The sequence below is a fragment of the Oryctolagus cuniculus genome, chromosome 15 (genome assembly GCF_051225735.1).
Source record: "Oryctolagus cuniculus isolate XC-2025 breed Fujian yellow rabbit chromosome 15, ASM5122573v1, whole genome shotgun sequence".
NCBI classification, from domain to species: Eukaryota; Metazoa; Chordata; class Mammalia; order Lagomorpha; family Leporidae; genus Oryctolagus; species Oryctolagus cuniculus.
Genome location: NC_142881.1, coordinates 60,130,040 through 60,157,274, shown reverse-complemented (window position 1 = coordinate 60,157,274; position 27,235 = coordinate 60,130,040). Strand labels below are relative to the sequence as shown.

Below are 27,235 nucleotides of genomic sequence, written 5' to 3'. Positions count from 1 at the left end.
CATTTGAGTACAGATCTATTTTTGGATATCTCAGAATATAGTTTTTTGTTTTATTTATTTATTTTTAAGATTTATGTATTTATTTGAAAGAATTAGAGAGGTCTTCCATCCCTTGTTCACTTCCTAAATGGCAGCAATGGCCAGAGCTGGACTGATCTGAAGCCAAGAGCCAGGAGCTTCTTCTGGGTCTCCCATGTGGGTGCAGGGGCCCAAGGACCTAGGTCATTTTCCACTGCTTTCCCAGGCCATAACAGAGAGCTGGATTGGATGTTGAGCAGCTGGGAGTTGAACCGGCACCCATATGGGATACTGGCACTGCAGGCGGTGGCTTTACCCACTAAGCCACAGCTCAGGCCCCAGAATATGGGTTTTAATATCAATTGCATACAAAGCTAGTAAGTATATATGTGGACTTTGATTTTGTCTTACATTTTTATTTTTAAAATTTTTATTTTTTTTATTAGTGCAAGCAAGCGAGCTTCCATCCTCTGGTTCACTCCCCAAATGCCTGCAACAGCTGTGGTTTGGCCAGGCCAAAATAGAGCCTGGAATTCAGTCCAAGTTTCCCAGATGAGTGTCAGGGACCCAAGTACTGGAGCCATCTCTTAGTGTTTTCCAGATCGTTCATTAGCACAAAGCTGGAATCAGGAGTAGAGCAGGGAGTCTAACCCAGGCACTTTGATATGGGATACAGATGTCCCAGGCTTCATCTTTTAATTAAAAAAAATTATTTGAAAGGCAAAGTGTCAGAGGGAATTGGTGGGGAAGGGGTGATAGTTCATCTTGCTGGTTCATTTCCCAAAGGGCCACAACAGCTTGGGCTGGGCCAGGCTGAAGCCAGGAGCCAGGAACTCCATCCCGGCCTCCCACATGGGTGGAAGGGACGCAAGCACTCAGGCCATTTTCTGTTGCTTTTCCAGGCTAGCAGGGAGCTGGACCTGGAAGTAGAGCAGCTAGGACCCAAACTGGCACTCCTAAGGGATGCCAGAGTCTCAAGTGGTGGCTTAACTCCTTAGGCCACGCCACCAGTCCCTGGGCCATCTTTCGCTGCCTCCCTAAGCACATTAACAGGACCTGGAGCTGAAGCATGAAGCAGCCAATACTCCAACCTGTACTCCATTGTGGGATGCAGGCATTGCATGCAGTAGCCTGTCCTGTTGCACCCCAATGCCAGCCTCTCAAGCTTTTCTTAACTGCTAGGCTAAATGCCTGCCCCTTGTCTTACATTTTTAAAAGTTTGTAAAGAAAGATTGTCTTCATTCAATCAGCCAATAGTTACTACTATGTACCAGATCAGATCCCTTTCCTGGTCAATGAGGATGTAATAGTGAGGGAGACCCACAAAATCCTAGTCCTCTTACATCTTCTTTAATACATATTCAATAATAAAGAATTTAATGTTATAAAATACACCAAGGTCTTTTTATTTACTTTTTAATAGTAGCAGCACTAGGGCCAGCACTGTGGCACATCAGGTTAAGCTGCCATTGGCATCCCATATCAGAGTGCTTGTTCAAGTTTCATCTGCTCTACTTCTGATCCAGTTCCTTGTTAATGCTCCTGGGAAAGGAACTGAAGATGGCCGAGTACTTGGGCCCATGACGCCCACATGGAAGACCCAGATGGAGTTCTTGACTTAAATCTAGCCCAGCCCTAGCTATTGTGGCCATCTGGGGAGTGAGCTAGTAAATGGACAGACTCTCACACCCATACTTTCTCTCTCCCCTTCCGCACTGCATCACTCTGCCTTCTAAATAAATAAATACATCTTTTAAAAAAGCAACTCCTCATATTATTGCCCACATACTACGTGCTAGGTATAAAAATATTATTGCTTTTTTTTTTTTTTTTTTTTGACAGGCAGAGTGGACAGTGAGAGAGAGAGACAGAGAGAGAAAGGTCTTCCTTTGCCGTTGGTTCACCCTCCAATGGCCGCCGCTGCAGCCGGTGCACCGCGCTGATCCGATGGCAGGAGCCAGGATCCAGGTGCTTTTCCTGGTCTCCCATGGGGTGCAGGGCCCAAGCACCTGGGCCATCCTCCACTGCACTCCCTGGCCATAGCAGAGAGCTGGCCTGGAAGAGGGGCAACCGGGACAGAATCCGGCGCCCCAACCGGGACTAGAACCCGGTGTGCCGGCGCCGCAAGGTGGAGGATTAGCCTATTGAGCCACGGCACCGGCAAAAATATTATTGCTTTAGAAACGTGCCAACCTAGTAGGATTAGCCTGCCTTCTGACCTGCACCAAAGCCATGTACCTCACTGTACTCTTACCTGTATATCTGCTCAGTGGCACACTCTAGGGACCAAACACACATTTGCTGAATGTATAAATGAATGACTTATTGGTAAAAGTTGGTTGTTTCAATGACAAAGTCATTCAGAAGAATTTTTTTTTTTTTTTTGACAGGCAGAGTGGACAGTGAGAGAGAGAGACAGAGAGAAAGGTCTTCCTTTTGCTGTTGGTTCACCCTCCAATGGCCGCCGCACCGTGCTGATCCGAAGTCAGGAGCCAGGTGCTTCTCCTGGTCTCCCATGGGGTGCAGGGCCCAAGCACTTGGGCCATCCTCCACTGCACTCCCTGGCCACAGCAGAGAGCTGGCCTGGAAGAGGGGCAACCGGGACAGAATCTGGCGCCCCGACCGGGACCAGAACCTGGTGTGCCGGCGCCGCTAGGCGGAGGATTAGCCTATTGAGCCACGGTGCCAGCTGATTCAGAAGAATCTTATACCTTTAAGTGTCATTGTTTGTAACCAATTTTAGTAAGATTTCCCATGTTAGAGATTAAGGACTGATGTGCACTCCTGAAACTTATTGTTGAGTTTGAGATACTAAGTTACTAAGTTACATGGAAGGAGGACTCATTATCTGCATATCCCTGCTGCTCTTCTGCCCATGGAGACCAAATTAGAGCTCAGAAGGTTTGCTGGCTGAGCAGTAATGATTTCCATCTGGAAAGAAATTGCATGCAGTTTCTCCATGACCTTTTACAATTCTTTTAGGTATTGCTGGATGCTGTGCCAAGACAACAGTTGCTCCTTTGGATCGAGTAAAAGTTCTATTACAAGCTCATAATCACCACTACAAGCATTTAGGTAAGTTAATAGATGTTAAAGATAAAAATGAATGAAAATGTTGTCCACCTGACAGTTTGGTTTTCAGATGTGATTTATAGTGGAAAGATGACACAAAAGGGAATTCAGGTTTGGGGGTAAATTTTGCAAAGAGTTTTCCATTCTAATCATTGCATTTGCAATAGTGGTTATATACATATTATTATAGGGTACTGATTTTTTTCAAGCCAAAATCTTGGAATCGTTGAAGTATTATTTGTTTATTGGGATGAATGAGTCACATACTTCATAGACACCTTTAATTGCTTAGCCTAGTTTTTAAATCTAGTGGTAGAGACAAGGTTTGGTCATCATAAACCTGAAATAATTACTCCTTTAAGCACTGAAACAAGCTTTTTAGAAATCTTAGTGTGAGAAGTATCCAATATAATTAGTATATATGAGTGAACTTGCTCATTAACAAACATTAAAAAGCTTCCATTTAATTAACATGGGCTGTAATAATTTATCATGGAGGGAGTTGGTTGTTTCAATAAAAAAGTTATCATTCTTAGCTTGAGGATTGATCACCATCATTAAAGACCAGAGAGTTCCTGACCAACTGACTACAGAGGAAACAAATCCTGGGAAAGAACTTACCTAAGATAGAAATTCAGGAAAGGTTGGTCAAAATTTATATATATATTAAAGACTTTTATTACTTATTTGAAAGATAGTTACAGAGAGAAGACAGAGAGAAAGGTCTTCCATCCACTGGTTCACTCCCTAAAAGGCCATAACAGCAGAAGCTGAGTCGATCTGAAGCCATGAGCCAGGAGCTTCTCTGGGTCTACCACGTGGGTGCAGCAGCCCAAGGACTTGGGCCATCCTTCCCAGGCCATAGCAGAGAGCTGGATTGGAAGAGGAGCAGCTGGGACGTGAGCTGGTATATGGGATGCTGGCACCACAGGTGGAGGCGTAGCTCACTATGCCACATCTCCAGCCACAGTCAAAATTTGTATTATTACAAGCCGGCGCCGTGGCTCAATAGGCTAATCCTCCACCTTGCGGCGCCGGCACACCGGGTTCTAGTCCCGGTTGGGGCGCCGGATTCTGTCCCGGTTGCCCCTCTTCCAGGCCAGCTCTCTGCTATGGCCAGGGAGTGCAGTGGAGGATGGCCCAGGTGCTTGGGCCCTGCACCCCATGGGAGACCAGGAAAAGCACCTGGATCCTGGCTCCTGCCATCGGATCAGCGCGGTGCGCCGGCTGCAGCGGCGGCCATTGGAGGGTGAACCAACGGCAAAGGAAGACCTTTCTCTCTCTGTCTCTCTCTCTCACTGTCCACTCTGCCTGTCAAAAAAAAAAAAAAAAAAAAAAAAATTTGTATTATTACCACACCAGGCATAATCTTTGTATTTGGATTCAAAACCCACTTTGTTGTGGTAAGACAATTGGATTTCATATTATTTATTTATTTTTACAGATTTTTTTATTTGAAAGTTAGAATGACAGGATAGAGAGAGAGAGAAGAGGGGACGGAATGGAAGGGGAAGAGAGGAGAGGAGAAAGCTTGGGGGGTGGGAAAGATCTTTCTGCTTGTTCATTCCCCACATGGCTGCATTAGCCAGGCCTGGCCCCAAGCCAGGAGCCAGAAACTCCCTCCAAATATCCTGTTTGCTTGGCAGGGACCCAAATACTTGAGTCATCATCTGTTGCCTGCCAGGATGCATTTAGTAGGAAGCTGGATCAGGAGTAGCCGGGACTGTCACCTGCACTCCGACAGATATAATATGGGTGTCCCAAGCAGCAGTGCTACAATGCCTGCCCTTAAAAGAATGTTTTCAGTTTTTTGGGAGGACAGTTTGGCAGTCTGCATCAAGAGTCTTGAAACGTATGTACTTTTTTTTTTTTTTTTTTTAGATTTTGTTTATTTATTTGAGTGGTAGAGTTATAGACAGAGGGAGAGATAGAAAGGCCTTCCATCCCCTGGTTCACTCCCCAAATAGCTGCAACAGCCAGAGTTGGGCCAGTCTGAAGCCAGGAACCAGGAACTTCTTTTGGATCTCCCATGTGAGTGCAGGGGCCCAAGCACTTGGGCTATCTTTCATTGCTTTCCCAGGCCACAAGCAGAGAGATAGATCTGAAGAGGAGCAGCTGGGACTTGAACTGGTGCCCATATCGGATGCTGGCTCTGTGGGCAAGGTTTAGCCTGCTATGCCACAGCACTGGCCCTGTGTATATACTCTTTTACTTTGTGATTCCAGTTCTAGGAAGTTATTTCAAATAAGTAATCAAAAATGTGTCAAAGATTATATGAAATGATCAAAGCATTATTTGTGTTAATGAGGAAAAAAATCTAAGCAAGCAGAAATATTCAACAATAGGAAATTGGCTAAATAAGTCTTGATTTGTCCATGTCATAGACTATTTTTACAATCATAAATTAGAATTGGGGGGCACTGGCCAGCACCACGGCTCACTTGGCTAATCCTCTGCCTGCCTCCGTTCTAGTCCCGGTTGGGGCGCCGGATTCTGTCCTGGTTGCTCCTCTTCCAGGCCAGCTCTCTGCTGTGGCCTGGGAAGACAGTGGAGGATGGCCCAAGTGCTTGGGCCCTGCACCCCATGGGAGACCAGGAGAAGCACCTGGCTCCTGGCTTCGGATTGGTGCAATGCACCGGCTGTAGCGGCCATTTGGGGGGGTGAACCAACGGAAAAAGGAAGACCTTTCTCTCTGTCTGTCTCTCTTTCTAACTCTGCCTGTCAAAAAAAAAAAAAATTGGGGGGCACTGGGAGTGCTGACATCCCATATGGGCATCTATTCCAGTCCTGGCTGCTCCACTTCCCGTCTCGCTCCCTGCTGTTGTGCTTAGGAGGGTAGCAAAGCATGGCCCATGTGCTTGGGCCCCTGCACCCGCATGGGAGACCCAGATGAGGCCCCTGGCTCCTGGCTTTCACCTGACCCAGCCCTAGCTGCTGTGGCCATTTGAGGAGTGAACCAGTGGATGAAAGATCTCTCTCTTCCTCTGTCTCTCTCTGTAACTCTGACTTTCAACTAATAAGTAAATAAATCTTAAAAAAATTATAATTGGGGAACAGTGTTAGTAATCCATTAGTTTGGGGCTAGTGCTGTGGCCTAGCTGGTAGAGCCACCACCTGCAGTGCCAGCATCCCATAGGGGCGCCAGTTCGAGACCCAGCTGCTCCACTTCTGATCCAGCTCTCTGCTGTGGCCTGGGAAAGCAGCAGAAGATGGCCCAAGTCCTTAGGCCCCTGCATCCACGTGGGAGACCCGGAAGAAGCTCCTGGCTCCTGGCTTCGGATCAGCGCAGCTCCAGCCATTGCAGCCAATTGGGGAGTGAACCAGTGGATGGAGGACCTCTCTCTCTCTCTGCCTCTCCTTGTTTCTCTGTGTAACTTCTGACTTCCAAATAAATAAATAAATCTTTAAAAAAAGAAAACCCATGAGTTAAATGAAGGAAGAGTATTGCAAAATGGTTTAATCATAGTGTATTTCACATAATTTTATATAAATTATAATTATATAAGTTTATATAAACATTTGCTTAGGCCACAGATTGTAAAGACAAACATTAACACTTAATAGTTAGTATTGCATAGTGGGGCCGGCAACGCGGCTCAGTAGGCTAATCCTCCTCCTTGAGGCACTGGCACATCGGGTTCTAGTCCCGGTCGCGGCACCGGATTCTGTCCCGGTTGCCCCTCTTCCAGGCCAGCTCTCTGCTGTGGCCTGGGAGTGCAGTGGAGGATGGCCCAAGTGCTTGGGCCCTGCACCCCATGGGAGACCAGGAGCAGTACCTGGCTCCTGACTTTGGATCAGCGCGGTGCGCTGGCCGCGGCGGCCATTGGAGGGTGAACCAACGGCAAAAGGAAGACCTTTCTCTCTCTCTCTCTCTCTCACTGTCCACTCTGCCTGTCAAAAAAAAAAAAAAAAAGTTAGTATTGCACGGTGGGATTATAGAAAATTGTTTCTTCCAAGCCCATTTGTAATACATTTTGAACATACATTACTTTTTCACTTAGGAAGGGAAAAAATTTAAAAGAAAATGAACGTGGGTAGAGGCCAAGGGAGAAATTAGGTTTGGGCAACTAACGCATCCCATGCCAATGCTTTACAGTTTCTCACCTCAGCAGGTAGGAAAGCTATGTGCAGTGCATGATCTCTGCAGCACTGCTGCACAGAAGATTGTAGCATGGTGAATAGTTGTCAGTTATTTTTCTGGGGCTGGCGCTGTGGCATAGTGGGTAAAGCCACCGCGTGCAGTGCCAGCATCCCATATGGGTGCCAGTTCGAGTCCCAGCTGCTCCACTTCCTATCCAGTTCTCTGCTATGGCCTGAGAAAGCATAGGAGGATGGCTCAAGTCCTTGGGCCCCTGCACCCATGTGGGAGACCCGGAGGAAGCTCCTGGCTTTGGATCGGTGCAGCTCCGGCCATTGCTGCCAATTTGGGTGTGAACCAGCGGATCTTAAAATCTAATTAGGGGCCGGCGCCGTGGCTCAATAGGCTAATCCTCCGCCTTGCGGCGCCGGCACACCGGGTTCTAGTCCCGGTCAGGGTGCCGGATTCTGTCCCGGTTGCCCCTCTTCCAGGCCAGCTCTCTGCTGTGGCCCGGGAGTGCAGTGGAGGATGGCCCAAGTCCTTGGGCCCTGCACCTCATGGGAGACCAGGATAAGTACCTGGCTCCTGCCATTGGAGGGTGAACCAACGGCAAAAGGAAGACCTTTCTCTCTGTCTCTCTCTCTCACTGTCCACTCTGCCTGTGGAAAAAAAAAAAAAAAAAAAAAAAAATCTAATTAGGGGGCCAGCGCTGTGGCACACTAGGTTAATCCTCGCCTGCAGTGCCGACATCCCATATGGGCGCAGGTTCTAGTCCCAGTTGCTCCTCTTCCTGTCCAGCTCTCTGCTGTGGCCTGGGATAGCAGTGGAAGATGGCCCAAGTGCTTGGGCCCCTGCACCTGCATGGGAGACCAGGAGGAAGCACCTGGCTCCTGGCTCTGTATCGGAGCAGCTCTGGCCTTGTGGCCATTTGGGGAGTGAACCAATGTAAGGAAGACCTTTCTGTCTGTCTCTCTCTCACTGTCTGTAACTCTACCTATCAAAAAAATAAATAAAATCTTTTTGGAAAAAAAAAAATCTGGGGTTGGCGCTGTGGCACACTAGGTTAATCCTCTGTCTGCAGTGCCGGCATCCCATATGGGTACCAGTTCTAGTCCTGGTTGCTCCTCTTCCAATCTAGCTCTCTGCTATGGCCTGGGAAAGCAGTAGAAGATGACCCAAGTGCTTGGGCCCCTGTACCCATGTGGGAGACCTGGAAGAAACTCCTGGCCCCTGGCTTCAGATAGGCACAGCTCCGGCCATTGCGGCCACTTGGAGAGCAAACCAATGGAAGGAAGACCTTTCTCTCTCTCTTTCTCTCTCTCTCTCTCTCTCTCTCTCTCTCACTGTCGGTAACTCTGCCTGCCAAATAAATAAATCTTAAAAAAATCTAATTAGAAAATAACTCTTTTAAATATTTCTTTATTTATTGGAAAGTCAGAGTTACAGAGAGAGAGAAGGAAAGGCAAAGAGAGAGAAAGGTCTTCCATCTGCTGGTTCACTCCCCAATTGCCTGCAATGGCCGGAGCTGTGCCGATCCAAAGCCAGGAGCCAGGAGCTTCTTCCGGGTCTCCCATGCGGGTGCAGGGGCCCAAGGGCCTTGGCCATCCTCCACTGCCCTCCCGGGCCACAGCAGAAAGCTGGATAGGAAGTAGAGCAGCCGGGACCCGAACCAGTGCCCACATGGGATATCGGCACTGCAGGCTGGCGGCCTTACCTGCTATGCCACAGCGCCAACCCCTCTAATTAGATTTTTAAAGTGTCATTTTTCTTAATTCCAATGGATATTTATCCTGTATGTTAATAATAGGTCATTTTCTTGTCAATGTTTTTAATATTAAGGAAGTCTATACTTAAAATTGAAAGAAAAAAAACAAACTACGACTATTTCTATATCCACCAGTGAGTGCTGTATCTTCCTATAGTGTCCTGCTTGTGTATAGAAAGAATCAGATGCTTGTGTATAGAAGAATCAGAATTTAAGAGATTACAAAAAAGCTGGAAAGGAAGGAATTGATACTCATCTGTTGTGTAAATTGATGGTGAAAAGGGCGTGAATACCAGTATCAGAGGGCGTTTACAGTGACCCAGCATCTGAATGCCTGAACAGGATTGTTTCATTCCTTTAACCTCCTCTCCATGCTCATGTGTGTTGTTTTGTTTCCTAATTTGTAAACGTTAGACTGCATATTCACATTAGATTTCACGCTCTGTGGGCTGCTGTGCTACAGGCTACAGTGTATCCAGGCATCCAGAATTTGAAATAGAATTCTTTTAGTGCATCAGTGAACTTTTGGCAGAGTATTTGGAGTGTTATGTATCTTTAAAATATACAAACAACAAAAAAAGCTTTGATGGCTTTTAATTTTATATTTAAAATATTTTTGGATATTTTATTCTTTTTTTTGTTTTGTTTTTGTTTTTGTTTTTGACAGGCAGAGTGGACAGTGAGAGAGAGAGACAGAGAGAAAGGTCTTCCTTTGCCGTTGGTTCACCCTCCAATGGCCGCCGCGGCCGGCGCACCGCGCTGATCCGATGGCAGGAGCCAGGAGCCAGGAGCCAGGTGCTTTTCCTGGTCTCCCATGGGGTGCAGGGCCCAAGCACCTGGGCCATCCTCCACTGCACTCCTTGGCCACAGCAGAGAGCTGGCCTGGAAGAGGGGCAACCGGGACAGAATCCGGTGCCCCGACCAGGACTAGAACCTGGTGTGCCGGCGCCGCTAGGCGGAGGATTAGCCTAGTGAGCCGCGGCGCCGGCCTGGATATTTTATTCTAGGTATTTCCCTTCTTATATGTCTGATAGTTCTTAGAAGTTTGCTTTTTTATTTATTTTGAAAGTCAGAGTTAGAGAAATCTATCCTCAGCATCACTCCCCAGATGGCTGCAATGGCCAGTACTGGGCCAGGGTGAAGCCAGGAGCTTTACCTAGGTCTCCCATATGGTGGCACAGGCCTAAATAGTTGGGCCATCTTCTGTTTCTTTTCCCAGACCATTAGCAAGGAGTTGGATTGGAGGTGGAGCAGCCTGGACTCAAACTGGTGCTGCTTGCAATGCCAGTGTTGCAGGTGGCACATTACCCGCTATGCCACAACACCTGTCCCAAAAGTTTACTTTTTCTTTTAAAATTCATTTTAATTTATTTGAAATCTAGAGAGAGATGTTTTCATCCACTGATTGGATGTTGCAGGCATTTGAATATGAATATGCCTGCAGCATCCACCTCTGGGTTAGATCAAAACCAGAAGCCCAGGACTCAGTCTGAGTCTTATAGATGGGTGCCAGGAATTCAGCTACTTAAGCACTACCTGCCACTTCCTAGGGTGTATACTAGTAAGAAACTGGATTCTGAAACTGAGCTCTGACTGGAACCCAGGTGCTCCAATATGGCAGCATCCTGAGTTTAGTCTTTTTTTTTTTTTTTTAAGATTTATTTTATTTATTTGAAAGATAGAGTTACAGAGAGAAGTAGAGACAGAGAGGTCTTCCATCCTCCGGTTCACTCCCCAGATGGCTGCAACGGCTGGAGCTATGCTGATCGGAAGCCAGGAGCCAGGAGCTTCTTCTGGGTCTCCCACATGGGTGTAGGTGCCCAAGGACTTGGGCCATCTTCTGCTGCTTTCCCAGGCCATAGCAGAGAGCTGGATTGGAAGTGGAGCAGTCAGGAGTAGAACCAGCGCCCATATGGGATGCCGGCACTGCAGGCCAGGGCTTTAACCCACTGCGCCACAGCACCAACCTCCCAAATGTAGTCTTAAACACTGTGCCAAACTCCTGCCCCCACATTTTTTTTTAAACATGACTTTTTACAGTCAAATTAAAGATAAAGATACTGCTATTGAACAAACTTTACTTTTACTTTAGATGATTATTATTATTATTATTATTTGGGAGGCAGAGTTAGAGAGAGAGAGGGAGAGGGAGGGAGGGAGAGAAGGAGAGAAAGAGAGAAAGAGGTCCTCCATTTGCTGGTTCACTTCCCAAATGGCCACAATGGCCAGGACTGGACCAGTCTAGTACCTGGAGCCGGGAGGTTCTTCCAGGTCTCCCATGTGGGTACAGGAGCCAAGCACTTGGGCCATCTTCTGCTGCTTTTCCCAGGCCACTAGCAAGGAGCAGTGGGACTTGAATCAGTGTTCATATGGGATTCTGGCACTGTAGCCGGCAGCTTAACCTGCTACAGTTTAACCAGCCATAATGCTGGCCCCCTTAGATTCTTTCTAAAAATTTGTTCTGTTATTTCCAAGGAAGCAAAAACTGTTTGTTACTTCAAATCAAAAATTATTGTGGCACAACATTATTGTGGTATAGTGGGTTAAGCCACCATTGCAAGCTTAACATATGAGTACCAGTTCCTGTCCTGGCTGTTCCACTTGTAATCCAGCTCCTCATTAATGCACCTGGTAAAACAGGAGAAGATGGCTGAAGTACTTAGGCCCCTGCCACCCACATGTGAGATCTCAGATAGAGGTTCATGCTTTGGCTTTGGGCTGGTGCAGGCTCAGCCATTGCTGCCATTTGGGATTGAACCAGTGGATGGAAGATCTCTCTCTCTCTCTTTCTCTCCTTCTTTCTAACTTTTTTTTTTTTTTTTTTTTTTTTTTTTGACAGGCAGAGTTAGATAGTGAGAGAGAGAGAAAGGTCTTCCTTCCGTTGGTTCACTCCCAAATGGCCGCCACGGGCATTGTGCTGCGCTAATCCGAAGCCAGGAGCCAGGTGCTCCCTCCTGGTCTCCCATGCAGGTGCAGGGCCCAAGCACTTGGGCCATCCTCCACTGCACTCCCGGGCCACAGCAGAGAGCTGGATTGGAAGAGGAGCAACCAGGAGAGAACATGGCTCCCCGACTGGGACTAGAACCCGGGGTGCTGGCACCGCAGGCGGAGGACTAGCCAAGTGAGCTGTGGTGCCTGCCTTTCAAATAAATAAATAAATGTATAAAAAAAAATTTGTGACCAAATGAAAATGATGAAATATATTTAAAATTTCTACTTCCTCCAATTTGTACTGTTAGTGTAAAGAACTTTTCCTGAAACATATTGAAAATCTTTTTAGACTTATTTAGCTTTTTGCAACCAAATGTGATATAAAAATGAGTAGGGCAGTCATAATAGAATTATTTTAAAACCTTTATTTTTAATATTATTGCTTTTATACTTTATTTAATATGTAATATTTTCACAAAGTTCATAGTTCAAAAAGTATAAAAACATCTTTTTGCTGTTCTTGTGCCTTCCTTAAATTCAGTATTTTTGGCCTGCACCGTGGCTCACTAGGCTAATCCTCCGCCTGTGGCGCCGGCACACCGGGTTCTAGTTCCGGTCGGGGCGCTGGATTCTATTCTGGTTGCCCCTCTTCCAGGCCAGCTCTCTGCTGTGGCCTGGGAGTGCAGTGGAGGATGGCCCAAGTGCTTGGGCCCTGCACCCCATGGGAGACCAGGAGGAAGCACCTGGCTCATGGCTTTGGATCAGCGCAGTGCGCTGGCCGCAGCGGCCATTGTGGGGTGAACCACCGGTAAAAGGAAGACCTTTCTCTCTCTCTCTCTCTCTTTTACTGTCCACTCTGCCTGTCAAATAAATAAATAAATTCAGTATTTTTACAAGTTTTTTTCATTTTCTTCCACAGCCAATGAATATAAACAAAAGCTTACATTTACATTTTGCCAAATGTTAGTTCCTTCTAATTCTGGCTTGGTAAAATAAATAAAGATATAGAGAAGGCTTACATAATAACAGGCAAGTTTGATATAATTGATACACAGGGAACTTCCCACCCTGCTATGAAAACACATTCTTTTCAAATATCTTCATAATACTTGGAGAAGTTGGCTCAGTGTTATGCCATGAATAAATTCTTCATCCATTTCCTAAGTAAAAATAGTATAGATTGTAGGCTGAAGAAGGAAAATGGTGTGATTATTTTCACAGCTATTTAAAAGTTGGGAAGATATAACATCCATTCTTTGTCCATTTATTTGGCATTGCCTATTATTTTGTGTTAGGTGAGATTTTTGTAAAAAATGATTAAATATGGTCTTTTTAAAAAAATTTATTTGAAAGTCAGAGTTACACAGAGAGAGGAGAGGCAGAGAGAAAAGACTTCCATCCGATGGTTCGCTCCCCAGATGGCTGCAAGGGCTGGAGCTGTGCCGATCCAAAGCCAGGAGCCAGGAGCTTCTTCCCGGTCTCCCACGTGGGTGCAGGGGCCCAAGGACTTGGGCCATCTTCTACTGCTTTCCCAGGCTATAGCAGAGAGCTGGACAGGAAGTGGAGCAGCCGGGTCTCGAACTGGCACTCATATGGGATGCTGGAGCTTCAGGCCAGGGTGTTGACCCACTGTGCCACAGCGCTGGCCCCTAAATATGGTCTTTTAACGCAATTTAAGGGATTTTTGGCTTAGAAGAGAAATTTAAGGTGTTTGTGGATGCCAGCACTGCTGGTGGTGGTTTAGCCCATTGTGTCACAACATCAGCCACACACTATGTTATATTCTCTTTTGTTAATTGAAAATTGTATTTATTTAGTTTTTAATTTTAACTTTCTTCATTATTCCATTGGGAATTTATACATCAGATTCAATTTCTTTTCTTTCTTTCTTTTTTTTTTTAAGATTTATTCATTTAATTTATTTGAAAGGCAGAGTTACAGAGAGAGAGAGAGAGAGAAAGAGGTATCTGCCATCTGCTGCTGGTTCACTCCCAAAATAGCTGCAACGGGCAAAGCTGGGCTGATCCAAATCAGAAGCCAGGAACTTCTCTGGGTCCCACAGGGTACAGGGGCCCAAGCACCTGGGCTGTCTTCTGCTGCTTTCCCAGGTGCATTAGCTGGGAGTGGGATCAGAAGTGGAGCAGCCAGGATTCAAGCTGGTGCTCATATGAGATGCCTGTGGCAGTTTTACTTTCTATGCCGCAGCACGGGCCCCCAGAGCCAGTTTCAATGTTAGATTTCTTTGTCATCTAAGATCAGTACCTCTTGAATGTACAGAGTACACAGTTGATCCCCAAATCCCAAAGATTCTTTAGCTCTGATTTACTAATACTGAAAAGTCTCCCTCTTTTTCAGCTGCCCAATTATGATGTGAACTTATTTGGCTGCACAGATGGGCGCTTTGACTGGAGTCAAACAGGGACAGGTGAAATCCTCTTCCAGCAAATGGATTGCTGCATGATCCTGCACCCAGTCACTTAGTCTTGGAATGCCCTCTCCATTTCCTTATCTGTTCAGTGGGACTAATACATCCTAGAGGTTCTTTGATCACTAAATAAAATAAATTTTAATTGCTTAAGGATAATACGGTGCTTGACTGGAGTCTTTTACTAATGTATACGTATATACACTTGGATAATGGTTTGTTTCTGAAACAGTATATGCATAAATATGTGCATATTCATATACACACAGATAGTTCTCTAAAAAATGGTGTGCTACATAGATGAATGCCTCTTGAAATTGTGCAAAATGGTGATACTTCCTGACAAATAGAAAGAGGCTATTTTCACATTTTTTGTTTTTGAAAATTGGTATTTTTTGTTTTTTAATTTTTATTAATATAAACAGAACAGATTTCATGTATTTCATAGATAAAATTCTCAGAAGTCACTATCTTATTGTCTGTTAACTGTATGTTCATATAGCCTGTACTTTCCAGCCTTCCTCTGACATTTTTGTTTCCAAGATTTCCTTTTATTGAAAATTCTATATCTATCTCACTTCTAATGATTTCTCTGAAAAAATATATATTTTTAAAGATTTGTGTATTTTATTTGAAAGACATATATAGAGAGAGAGACAGAGAGATCTTCCATCTGCTGGTTCACTCCCCAGATGGCTAACAGCCAGTACTGGGCCAGGCTGAAGCTAGGAGCCAGGAACTTCTTCCAGGTCTCTCATGTGGGTGCAGGGGACAACATTTGGCCATCTTCTAGTGTTTTCCTAGGCCATTAGTAGGGAGCTGGATCAGAAGTGGATCAGGTGGGACACAAACAGGCACTCACATGGGATGCTGGTGTCACAGGTGAAGACTTTACCTGCTACACCATAACAATGGTCCTTTGAAGATTTTTTTATTTTTATTTATTTATTTATTTATTTTTTATTTTTATTTTTTGACAGGCAGAGTGGACAGTGAGAGAGAGAGACAGAGAGAAAGGTCTTCCTTTGCCGTTGGTTCACCCGCCAATGGCCGCCGCGGCCGGCGCGCTGCGGCCGGCGCACCACGCTGATCCGATGGCAGGGGCCAGGAGCCAGGTGCTTTTCCTGGTCTCCCATGGGGTGCAGGGCCCAAGCACCTGGGCCATCCTCCACTGCACTCCCGGGCCACAGCAGAGGGCTGGCCTGGAAGAGGGGCAACCGGGACAGAATCCGGCGCCCCGACCGGGACTAGAACCTGGTGTGCCGGCGCCGCTAGGCGGAGGATTAGCCTAGTGAGCCGTGGCGCCGGCCACTATTTTTTATTTTTTTGACAGGCAGAGTGGACAGTGAGAGAGAGAGACAGAGAGAAAGGTCTTCCTTTTGCCGTTGGTTCACCCTCCAATGGCCGTCACGGCCGGCGCGCTGCGGGCTGGCGCACCGCGCTGATCCGATGGCAGGAGCCAGGTGCTTCTCCTGGTCTCCCATGGGGTGCAGGGCCCAAGTACTTGGGCCATCCTCCACTGCACTCCCTGGCCACAGCAGAGAGCTGGCCTGGAAGAGGGGCAACCGGGACAGAATCCGGCACCCCGACCGGGACTAAAACCTGGTGTGCCGGCGCTGCAAGGCGGAAGATTAGCCTAGTGAGCCGCGGCGCTGGCCTGAAGATTTTTTTAAAAGATTTTTTAAAAAAATATTTGTTTATTTTAAAGAGTTACAGGAGCTGGCGCTGGGGTGTAGAGGGTAAAGCCTCCGCCTGCAGCACCAGCATCCCATATAAGCAACAATTTGAGTCTTGGCTGCTCCTCTTCCTATCCAGCTCTCTGCTATGGCCTGGGAAAGCAGTATAAGATGGCCCACGTGCTTGGGCCCCTGCACCTGCATGGGGGACCCGCTAGAAGGTCCTGAGTCCTGACTTCAGATTGGCCTAGTTGTGGCCATTGTGGCTATTTGGGGAGTGAACCAATGGATGGAAGACCTTTCTCTCTGTCTCTCTCCCTCTGTAATTCTACCTCTCAAATAACTACATAAATAAAAATCTTTAAAACAAACAAACAAACAAACAAAGACAGGGAGAGACATAGAGGGATCTTCCATCCACTGGCTCACTCTCCAAGTGGCTTCAACATCCACTGCTGGGCCAGGCCAAAGCTAGAATACAGGAGTGTCATCTGGGTCTCTCATGGGGGTGGTAAGGGCCCAAGCACTTGGGCATCTTCTGCTGCTTTTCCCAGGCCATAAGCAGACAGCTGGATTGGAAGAGAAGCAGCAAGGAAATGAACTGGTACCCCCATGGGATGCCCATGTTGCACGTGGTGGCTTTACCTGCTATGCCATATCTTCAGTCCCAAGATTTTTTTTTAATTTATTTGAAAGAGAGAAAGAGAGGGAGAGGGAGGGGAAGGGGAAAGGGGAGGGGGAAGGAATTGATTTTCCACCTGCTGATTCACTCCCTACATGGTCACAATGATTGGGGCTGGTCCAAGTCAAAGCCATGAGCCTGAAATTCCATCTGGGTTTCCTTCTTGGGCATCAGGAGCCCAGATATTTGGCTTTAGAAAAAACATTGTCAGTTATTTCTATGAACAGTTGAAATTGATGTTCTAAATTTGGTTACTGTTAAATAGTTTTAAACACTTTCCTATCATTAAACAGTGGTTAGGGCTGGTGTTGTGGTGTAGCAGGTTAGGCCACCACTTAGCAATGCTGCCATCTGATGTTGGAGTGCTGCTCTGCTTCCAGTCTAGCTCTCTGCTTATGTGCCTATGAAGGCAGTGGATATTGGCCCAAGCGCTTGGACCCCTGCCACCCACATGGGAGACCCAGATGGAGTTTTGGGCTCCTGGCTTCTACCTGGATAAGCCCCAGCCATTGAGGTCATTTGGACAGTGAACCAGAGGATGGGAGAACTCTTTCTCTTTCTGTCTCTCCCTCTCTCTGTAACTTTGCCTTTCAAATAAATAAAAAATTGTAAACAGGGCTCAACCTTTGCTTCCTGATAGCAAGAGGAGGTATTAGAATATATATATATATTTAAGTTTATTTACTTTTATATACTTGAAAGGCAGAGCGAGAGTGAGCAAGAGAGAGAGAGAGAGATTTTCAATCCCCTGGTTTGTTCCCCTAATACCTACAACAGCCAAGGCTGGGCTGGGCCAAAGCCAGGAACCTGAAACTCCATCCAGATTTCCCATGTCGGCAGCAGGGGATCTAAGCACTTGAGCTATCGTCTGCTGCCTCTCAGGATGCATCAGCAGGAAGCTAGATCAGAAACAGAGTAGTCGGATCCGGAACTGGCACCCTGACATGGAACAGATGTGGACGTCCCAAGGAGAGGGTTAGCTGCCTGTACCACAACACTTGCTCTAAAGCCAGGAGCCAAGAGCTTCTGGGTCTCCCACGTGGGTGCAGGGGCCCAAGAACTTGGACCATCTTCTGCTGTTTTCCCACTTGCATTCACAGGAAGCTGATACGAAGTGAAGCAGCCGAGACTTGAACTAGCACCCATATGGGACGCCAGCCTTGCAGGTGGTGGCGTTACCCTCTACGCCACACAGCACTGGTTCTTGGAATTTTCCATTTAATATTTTATGTCACACTTTACTGCTGGTCCATAAAACCTCAGGAGGTGAAACCACAGTAAAAGAGGACTGCTGAATATAAACTTACCATCAACACATCAGTACTTTCAGTATTTAACACTTTGCTAAAGGCTTCCTTCCCAGGTTGTTGTTTTTTCTTTCCTTTTTTTAAATGACTTATTTATTTGGAAAGCAAAGTTACAGAGAAACAGGGAGAAGAGAAAAAGTGAGAGACAGGGAGAGATTTTTCCATCTGCCAGTTTACTCTCAAATGGCTGCAACAGCCAGAACTGGGTCAGGCTGAAGTGAGGAGCCAAGAATTCTTTCCTGGTCTCCCACATGGATAGCAGAGGTCCAAGTACTTGAACTATCTTTGGATGCCTTCCCAGGTGCAATAGCAGGAAGCTAGATTGTAAGTAGAACAGCTGGAGTCAAACTGATACTTCATAATGGGATGCTGGTGTCACGAGCAGTGGCTTAATCTGGTGGGTTACAACTCTGCTCCCTTCCCAGTTGTTGAAGCAAAGAGTTGATTGAATATGCAATAAGTGGCTGGTGTTGTGCAGCGGGTTAAGATGCTGCTTAGGATACATACCCACATACCATATCAGAGTGCCTAAGACCGAGTTCCACTTCCACTTCAGATCCAGCTTCCTGCTAATGTGCACCCCAGAAGGAAAAAGATGATGGTTTAAGTATGGGTCCCTGCTACCCAAGTTGGAGACCTGATGGATTTCCTTGTCCCTGAGTTTGGCCTGGCCTATTCCTAGCTGTTGTGGACATTTGGGGAGTGAAGCAGCAGATGAAACTTCTCTCTCTCCTTCTGTCACTCTGCCTTTAAAATAAATAAATCTTTAAATATGAAAGTCACTAGACTCAATTAAATTTCTAAAATATAAGAATCATTAAGAGTACTTCTCAGCAATTAAAACTATAGATGGGGCTGGCTCTGTGACTCAGTGAGTTAAAGCCCCAGACTGCAGCACTGGCGTCCCATATTGGTGCTGGTTCCAGTCCCGGCTGCTCCACTTCTGATCCTGCTCTCTCCTGTGGCCTGGGAAAGCAGTAGAAGATGGCCCAAGTCCTTGGGCCCCGGCACCCATGTGGGAGACCTGGAAGAAGTTCCTGGCTCCTAACTTTGGATCAGTTTAGCTCTGGCTGTTGTGGTCATCTGGGTAGTGAACCTCTGGCTCTACTTCTTTCTCTAACTCTGTCTTGCAAAGAAATAAATCTTAAAAAAACTATAGATGCCTAATATCCAAGAAGAGATATATCCCAAAGTATTTTTATAGAAGCAGGTATTTACATGGACTGGAGTAAAAGAAATTCTACCAGAGCAGAATCTACTGGAGGTAGAGACACACACACACACACACACACAGAGAGAGAGAGAGAGAGAGAGAGAGAGAGGTCTTCCATGCATGATTCACATCCCAAATGGCCGCAATGGCCAGAGCTGAGCTGATCCAAAGCCAGGAGATTCTTCCTGGTCTTCCATGTGGGTGCAGAGGCCCAAGGACTTGGCCATCTTCTACTCCTTCCCCAGGTGCATTAGCAGGGAGCTGGATAGGAAGTAGAGCAGCTGGGGCTCAAACTGGCACCCATATGGGAATGGTGGTACTACAGGCTGGAACTTAAACACTGTGACACAGTGCTGGCCCCCATAATGCATGAGTTTTATATTGCATGATGTAGTAGTCAACTTTTCATTACTTTAACTAAAATACTTCAGAGGACCTTTTGGAAAGGAAAAGGTTTATTTTGGTTTACAGTTTAGAAGTTCACAGTTTAAGATTGAGTTACTCTACTTAGGAGACCTGGATGAAGCTCCTGGCTCCTGGTTTTGGCCTGGTCCAGTCCTGTCTACTGTGGCCCTCTGGGGAGGGAACCAGATGGAAGGTCTCTATATCTCTCCTTCTCTGTAACTCTGACTTTCAAAAAAAAAAAAAATTCTTAAAAGAAAAAAAGATTGGTGTCACTGTTAGTCTGGTATCTGGTGGAGGCTGGCAGTGGTGGAGAGTGAGCAGATTAATGATAATATGGTGAGCCAGAAAACAGAGAGAGATGCAAGACCCAGTTTATGTAAGTAACCATCTTAAGGGAATCATGTTCTGAGGGAACGTTCCACCAGGCTCATATATTAGGTCATAATTAGATCAAGCCTCTACCTTTGCTCCATTGGCTGTTAGCATAAAAGACTTCAGGAATGACATATCCTCATGAGATTCAAAAATAATCTCAATTCCTTCTAAACTGTCCACATCATATAAACCACCTGCCCTTTAGTCAATGCCCCACATTTAAATAGTTTTAGTAGAGGGTCTTGGGGCTAGTGTTTGGGATCTGCTTTCGTAGGAGTGCCTGGTTCCAGCCAATATACGCCTGGAAAACAGTAGATGATCCCTTAGGTGCTTGGATCCCTGCTACTCATGAGAGAGACCTCTTTGTATTCTGGGCTTCAGCCTGGGCTAGCCCTGGCTGTTGGGACTATTTGAGGAGTGAACTAGTAGATGGAATATCTCTATCTTTCTGTCTCTCTCTCCTACAAATAAAATGAAAATAAATAAAAATTCAATTAAAAAGTTATTTACTTGTTTAACAGTTTTCTTATGTAAATGAATAACACACATGACCTGGATCAGTCTAAGAAACCTGCCTTCATTTTTCCAGATAGAGTTGATCATCTTCAAGGCAGTTTCTGGACTTTGAAATATATATATATATATATATATATATATATATATATATATATATTTAAATATATATATATATTTAAACATTTTTACAGTAGAATGTATTTCAGTTACTATTATTTTTAGGTTACTGTAGTTCACTATAATTTGTTGTAATTACAAATATAGTTGACTGTATTATAGCCGTTCTTGCTGCCATATCTTAATAAGTAAAAGTTTATTTTTTGAAAGGCAGAGTGACAGAGAAGGAGCTTTTTTTTTTTTAAGGTTTGTTTGTTTTATTCAGAAGGCAGAGTTACAGAGAGAGAGGGAGAGACAGAGACTGAGAGATCTTCTGTTCACTAGTTTACTCCCCCGATGGCTGCTATAGCTGGAGCTCAGCCAGGCTGAAGTCAGGAGCTAGGAGCTTCTTCCCGGTCTCCCACTTGGGTGCATGGGCCCAAGCTCCTGGACCATCTTCTTTTGCTTTCCCTGGCCTTTAGCAAGGAAATAGATTGAAGTGGAGCAGCCAGGACTTGAACTGGCACCCATGTGGTATGTAGTGCCGTAGAGGCTTAACCTACATTGCCACAGTGCTGGCTTCAGAGGTTTTGTTTTTTGTTTGTTTTTAAAGATTGATTTATTTGCTTGAAAGGCAGAGTTGCAGAGAGAGAGAGAGAGAAAAAAAAAAAAAAACACAGAGGAAGAGAGAGAAAGAGATCTTCCATCTGCTGCTTTACTCCCCAATGGCTGTAACAGCTGGGGTGGGCCAGACTAAAGCCAGAAGCCTGGAACTCCATCTGGATATTCCACATAGGTGGCAGGGGCCCAAACACTTGGTCCATCTTCTACTGCTTTTCAGGTGTGTTAGCAAGGAGCTGGGTTGGAAATGGAGCAGTGAGGACTCGAATCAGCACCCATATGGGATGACAGCCACTTGTAGGTGGTGGCTTAACCTGCTGAACCATGACAGAGGTCCTTGAAAAAGATTTATCTGCTGGTTCACTCCACAATTGATCACAACCTCTGGGGCTAGGCCAGACTGAAATCAGAAGCCAGGAGCCAGGAGCTCCATCCTGGTCTCCCATGTGGGTAGCAGGGGCCCAAGTACTTGAACCATATGCTGTTCTCTCAGGTGCATTAGTAGGAAGCTGGATCAGGAGCAAAGCAACCAAGTACTTGGGCCATTTTCTGCTGCTTTTCCAGGTTCATTAGCAGGAAGGCAAATGAGAAGCAGAGCAGCCAGATTTGAACTGGCACCCCAATTTGGTATGCCAGTATTGAAAGCTGCAGCATAAACTACACTGCCATGCTGGCCCCAGGTTTTATATTTTTATATGAGGTATACTTATATAATTTGGATATGTGTTATCTTTTAAGTAAGTTTATTATAGAACATTTACTATTTATGTAATTTCTATGGCAAAATTATATCATGAATGATAGCATAGTAATCTTTGTTGGTGATTGCAAGGACAATTTGAATTTAGATAGTTTTCTGCATCTTAATAGTATTTTTCTTCTTAAATCTTTCTTAAAATAGGAGTATTTTCTGCATTGCGTGCTGTTCCCCAAAAGGAAGGATTCCTGGGATTGTATAAAGGAAATGGTGCCATGATGATTCGAATCTTTCCCTATGGCGCAATCCAGTTCATGGCATTTGAGCATTATAAAACAGTGGGTGAACTTTTCTCTTTCTGTCTCTTTCTTTCTTTCTTTTTTTTTTTTTAAATATGATGCTGATTTACCAGGCATCTCCTCTGAACTTTAAAGATACTTTGAATAAAAGAATAAAGTAATGGCTTCGTTAAGGAGTAAGATTTGAAGGAGCTTAAATTTTTAGTATAGTTTGGGTTTTAGAGTTACTTATTCCAAAATCGTTAGTCATTCGTGAGTAAATGTTTTTTGTTCATGCTTAGGAAAAAAAGACAAAATATATTTCAATAAGATAAAGATAAATCCTTAAAATATAAATTTTTTTAAGATTTATTTATTTATTTGAAAGAGTTACACAGTAACAGAAGGAGAGGCAGAGAGAGAGGTCTTCCATCCACTAGTTCACTCCCCAAATGACCACAATGGCCGGAGTTGGGTCAGTAGAAAGCCAGGAGCCAGGAGTTTCTTTTTTTTCTTTCTTTCTTTTTTTTTTTTTTTTTTTTTTTTTTTTTGACAGGCAGAGTGGACAGTGAGAGAGAGAGAGACAGAGAGAAAGGTCTTCCTTTTGCCGTTGGTTCACCCTCCAATGGCCACCGCGGCCGGCGCGCTGCGGCCGGCGCACCGCGCTGATCCGATGGCAGGAGCCAGGAGCCAGGTGCTTTTCCTGGTCTCCCATGGGGTGCAGGGCCCAAGCACCTGGGCCATCCTCCACTCCACTGCACTCCCTGGCCACAGCAGAGAGCTGGCCTGGAAGAGGGGCAACCGGGACAGAATCTGGCGCCCCGACCGGGACTAGAACCCGGTGTGCCGGCGCCGCTAGGCAGAGGATTAGCCTAGTGAGCCGCGGCGCCGGCTGAGCCAGGAGTTTCTTTCTTCAGATCTCCTATGCAGATGCAGGGGCCCAAGGACTCTGACCATCTTCTACTGCTTTCCCAGGCCACAGCAGAGAGCTGGATTGGAAGTGGAGCAACCGGGACTCGAACTGGTGCCCATTTGGCATGCTGGCACTGCAGGTGGCAGCTTTACCTGCCATGCACAGTACTGGCCCCTCAATTGCTTTTATTATTTTTTTAAATATTTATTTATTTATTTGAAAAGCAGAGTCACAGAGAGGCTCTAGAGGTAGAGAGGGAGAGAGAAGTCTTCCATGTACTGGTTCACTCCCCCAGATGGCTGCACTGCCCAGAGCTGAGCCAATTTAAAGCCAGGAGCTTTTTCTGGGTCTCCCACGCGGGTGCAGGGGCCAAAAGACTTGGGCCATCCTCCACTGCTTTTCAAGGCTGTAGCAGAGAGCTGGGTTGGAAGTGGAGCAGCTGAGACTTGAACTGGTGCCCATATGGGATGCCGGCGCTTCAGGTAGTGTTTTTACCCTGTGACACCACAGCACCAGCCCCTCAACTGCTTTTTTTTTTTTTTTTTTTTTTTTTGACAGAGTGGACAGTGAGAGAGAGAGACAGAGAGAAAGGTCTAACTTTTGCCGTTGGTTCACCCCCCAGTGGCCGCTGCAGCTGGCACGCTGCGGCCGGCGCATCGCGCTGATCCGAAGCCATGAGCCAGGTGCTTCCTCGTGGTCTCTCATGTGGGTGCAGGGCCCAAGCACCTGGGCCATCCTCCACTGCACTCCCGGGCCACAGCAGAGAGCTGTGCTGGAAGAGGAGCTACCAGGACAGAATCCAGCGCCCCGACCGGGACTAGAACCCGGTGTGCCGGCGCCGCAGGCGCAGGATTAGCCTATTGAACTGTGGCGCCAGCCCCTCAACTGCTTTTTAATACTCCTTGTTTCTCAATTTTAGGAAAGGAACACTGTGTCTTTTGTTTTGCTTATTATTATTATTTTTGAAAGGCAGAGTAGACAGTGGGAGAGAGAGAGACAGAGAGAAAGGTCTTCCTTTTGCTGTTGGTTCACCCTCCAATGGCCGCCGCGGCCGGTGCACTGCGGCCGGCGCATCGCGCTGATCTGAAGCCAGGAGCCAGGTGCTTTTCCTGGTCTCCCATGGGGTGCAGGGCCCAAGCACTTGGGCCATCCTCCACTGCACTCCCTGGCCACAGCAGAGAGCTGGCCTGGAAGAGGGGCAACCGGGACAGAATCCGGCACCCCGACCGGGACAAGAACCCAGTGTGCCGGCGCCGCAGGCGGAGGATTAGCCTATTGAGCCGCGGCGCCGGCCTTGTTTTGCTTATTAAATAAAATTGTGAGATCATATTGTAAAAGTATATTTTGGAGTAATATAATAGCTATTCCTAACCAACTTATTAAGTTTCCTTCTGTTCCTGAGTGAGTTTATCCCCTCAAACATTATCTTTTTTCTTTTTAAAGATTCTTTTTTTTTTTTTTTTTTTAATTTAAAGAGAGAGACCAACAGAGGGAGTGACAGAGGAAGATTGAGAGAGAAAGATCTTCATGTGCTGGTTCACTCCCCAAATGCCTTTTAACAGCTTGAGCTGAGCCAGGCTGAAGCTAGGAGCCAGCAGCTTTACCTGGGTGTTCCACATGGGTGGCAAGAAGCCAACTACTTGGGCTATCTTCTGTGGCCTTTCTAGGGGTAGTTTCAGTAAGCTGTGTCAGAAGCAGTGTATCCCGATCTCAGAGCTGCACTCTCATGTGGGATGCAGGTGTTGTAAGCCAGGGCTTAACCCATTGTGCCAAAACACCTGCCCCTCTGACATTATCTTAACACAAGAACTAGGAACTGTAAGTTTCAAAGGGTGTCTTAAGAATGAAACCTAAATGATAGGGGTGTGAACAGCTTTTAAAGCTAGGCATTAAGAGTTGATGCCATTAGTATATCAAGACTTCGTTGTTGCATTCCTGTAGTAGCATCTTACTCCTACTATCCCCACTCACAACCTTTCAGGTTTGTGCTCAGTAATATATAGTATTATGTATTTCCTATTTTACAGTTCTAAGCTAGATTGCTTGTGCAAAAGAACAAAAAATAGAATGGTGACAACAGAGGAAAGACCTTGTTCGGATGTAATACAATACTGCCCAGATTTGTATAATTGTGCTCATTTCATTAACTTTATTAAGTTGCTTTTTACTAGTCTAGCAACCCTTTTGAAGTTAGTCATTATTATTAAACAGTGAACGGGCAGCATTTAAAAAATACCTTGTTTAATTCAGTGTTTTCGATTTCTAGTTAATTACTACAAAGCTGGGAGTTTCTGGTCATGTGCACAGATTACTGGCTGGATCTATGGCAGGTAAGAGGAATAGGTATATTTTGCTTCTGACATTGATTTTATTTTATTTTTTTCAGATTTATTTTATTTATTAGAAAATCAGAGTTAAAAAGAGAGAAGGTGAGAAGGAGAGACAGAGATCTACTATCTGCTGGTTCATTCCCTAAGTGGTTGCAGTGGCCAGGCTGAAGCCAGGAGCTTTATTCTGATCTCCAACATGGGTTTGGGGGCCCAAGGACTTGGGTCATCCTCTACTGCTTTCCGAGGCCATTAGCAGGGAGCTGGATCAGAAGTGGAGCAGCTGGAACTCAAACTGGTGCCCATGTGGTATTCAGTGTTGCAGGCAGCAGCTTAACCTGTTCTACCACATTGCCAGCCCCTCTGACATTGATTTTCTATGGAAATACTTAATTTGGTTTAGGTAATATGTGTGACATTGACTACATAGTACGCCACACATTTGTTATCTTTCTGTTCTTAGTCATACTTGTACAAGAAATCATTAATATCCCAACTTAAAAAGTATTTTACAGTGGATCGTAAGGAATAGTCTAAATATATGGCTATATGAAAAGCATACAGTGCTTTTGACAATTCTACTTGTGGAAATTTGTCTTTTTTCTCTGAGAAAATTTTCGTTAGATTTATTTATTTGAAAGATAGAGTGACAACATGAGGGACAGACAGAAAGAACGTGATCTTCCGTCTCTTGGTTCATTCCCCAGATGGCCTCAACAGTTAGAGCTGAGTCAAGCCGAGCCAGGAGCCTGGAGCTCCATCCAGATCCCCCACATGAGTGGCAGGGGCACAAGGACTTGGCCATCTTCCACTGCTTTCCCAGGCACATGAGTAGGAAGCTGGATCAGCAGCAAAGCAGGCAGGACTTGAGCTGTCACTCATACGGGATGCAGTGCTTTAGCCTGCTGTGCCACAGTGCTTGCCCTTGCCAAATTATTGTTTACATTTAAGTTTCTACTTTGTTTTTAGGTATGACTGCAGTTATCTGTACATACCCTCTTGATATGGTGAGAGTACGCCTAGCATTCCAGGTGAAAGGAGAACATACTTATAAAGGAATTATTCATGCATTCAAAACAATTTATGCAAAGGTATATATTATGTTTGCTTTTCTCATTTATAACATGTCATTTTATATTTAGGAAAATATTTTAAATTTTTTCTAAGTGATTATTCTCTTAGTTATAACTATTGATATTGATAATAATTATGAAAATGTATCTTTGTGTTTCGGAGGGTGGTTTCCAGAATATTGATTTCATGATAATGTGTACATTTGTTCTTTGATGTTTATCATAATGAACATAGTGTAATCTCACTTCAAATTTTCCTTCACTTGAAAGGAAGGTGGTTTCCTTGGATTTTACAGAGGTCTCATGCCTACCTTATTAGGAATGGCTCCATATGCAGGTATGTTTCAAATTGAGCAGAATTGTAATTGTGTGTACATTTAAAGAATGTCACCAGTTTTCTTCTGAAATGGTTACATGAAAAGATGCTATCTGGAAAGTACTTTTACTCAAGAAATTTTGAAAATTATGGTCTGTATGTGGTCAATAATATATATGTGAATATAACTATTAACATATAATGAATAGAAATACACTTTTACATATTTTCCTTCATATGTGAGCCAGTTGTGGTGTTGCGTTTATACATACTCAGGTTAGATGAATGCTAAGGATTCAGTATTTTTGAGTGTGTTAATTAGAAATAAGAATTAAGAAGTGTATTTTTCCTCAAACAGGAAAAAGACTTTCCTATAAATAGTGAATATTTTCATAATGTGAAGTTAGGAAATAAAGAAAAATATAAACAAAAAAAATAAGGATTCTTATCG

General features: G+C 45.2%; 1 protein-coding gene across 3 annotated transcripts in view; it reads left to right on the top strand.

Annotated features, from left to right (window-relative positions):
- SLC25A16 (solute carrier family 25 member 16) overlaps positions 1 to 27,235 on the top strand; it is a 65,081-nt gene that overhangs the window by 11,248 nt on the left and 26,598 nt on the right. For 2 of the 3 annotated variants that reach the window (XR_016222219.1, XM_002718453.6), the window contains exons 2-6: positions 3,001 to 3,093; positions 22,082 to 22,215; positions 25,335 to 25,398; positions 26,365 to 26,486; positions 26,739 to 26,805. Coding sequence is in view for 2 of the 3 variants with exons in the window: in XM_002718453.6 (XP_002718499.1) it covers positions 3,001 to 3,093; positions 22,082 to 22,215; positions 25,335 to 25,398; positions 26,365 to 26,486; positions 26,739 to 26,805 (480 nt within the window). In the remaining variant the exon portion in view is untranslated. The remainder of the gene's footprint in view (positions 1 to 3,000; positions 3,094 to 22,081; positions 22,216 to 25,334; positions 25,399 to 26,364; positions 26,487 to 26,738; positions 26,806 to 27,235) is intronic. The other variant, XM_089314950.1, reaches the window with a different exon arrangement.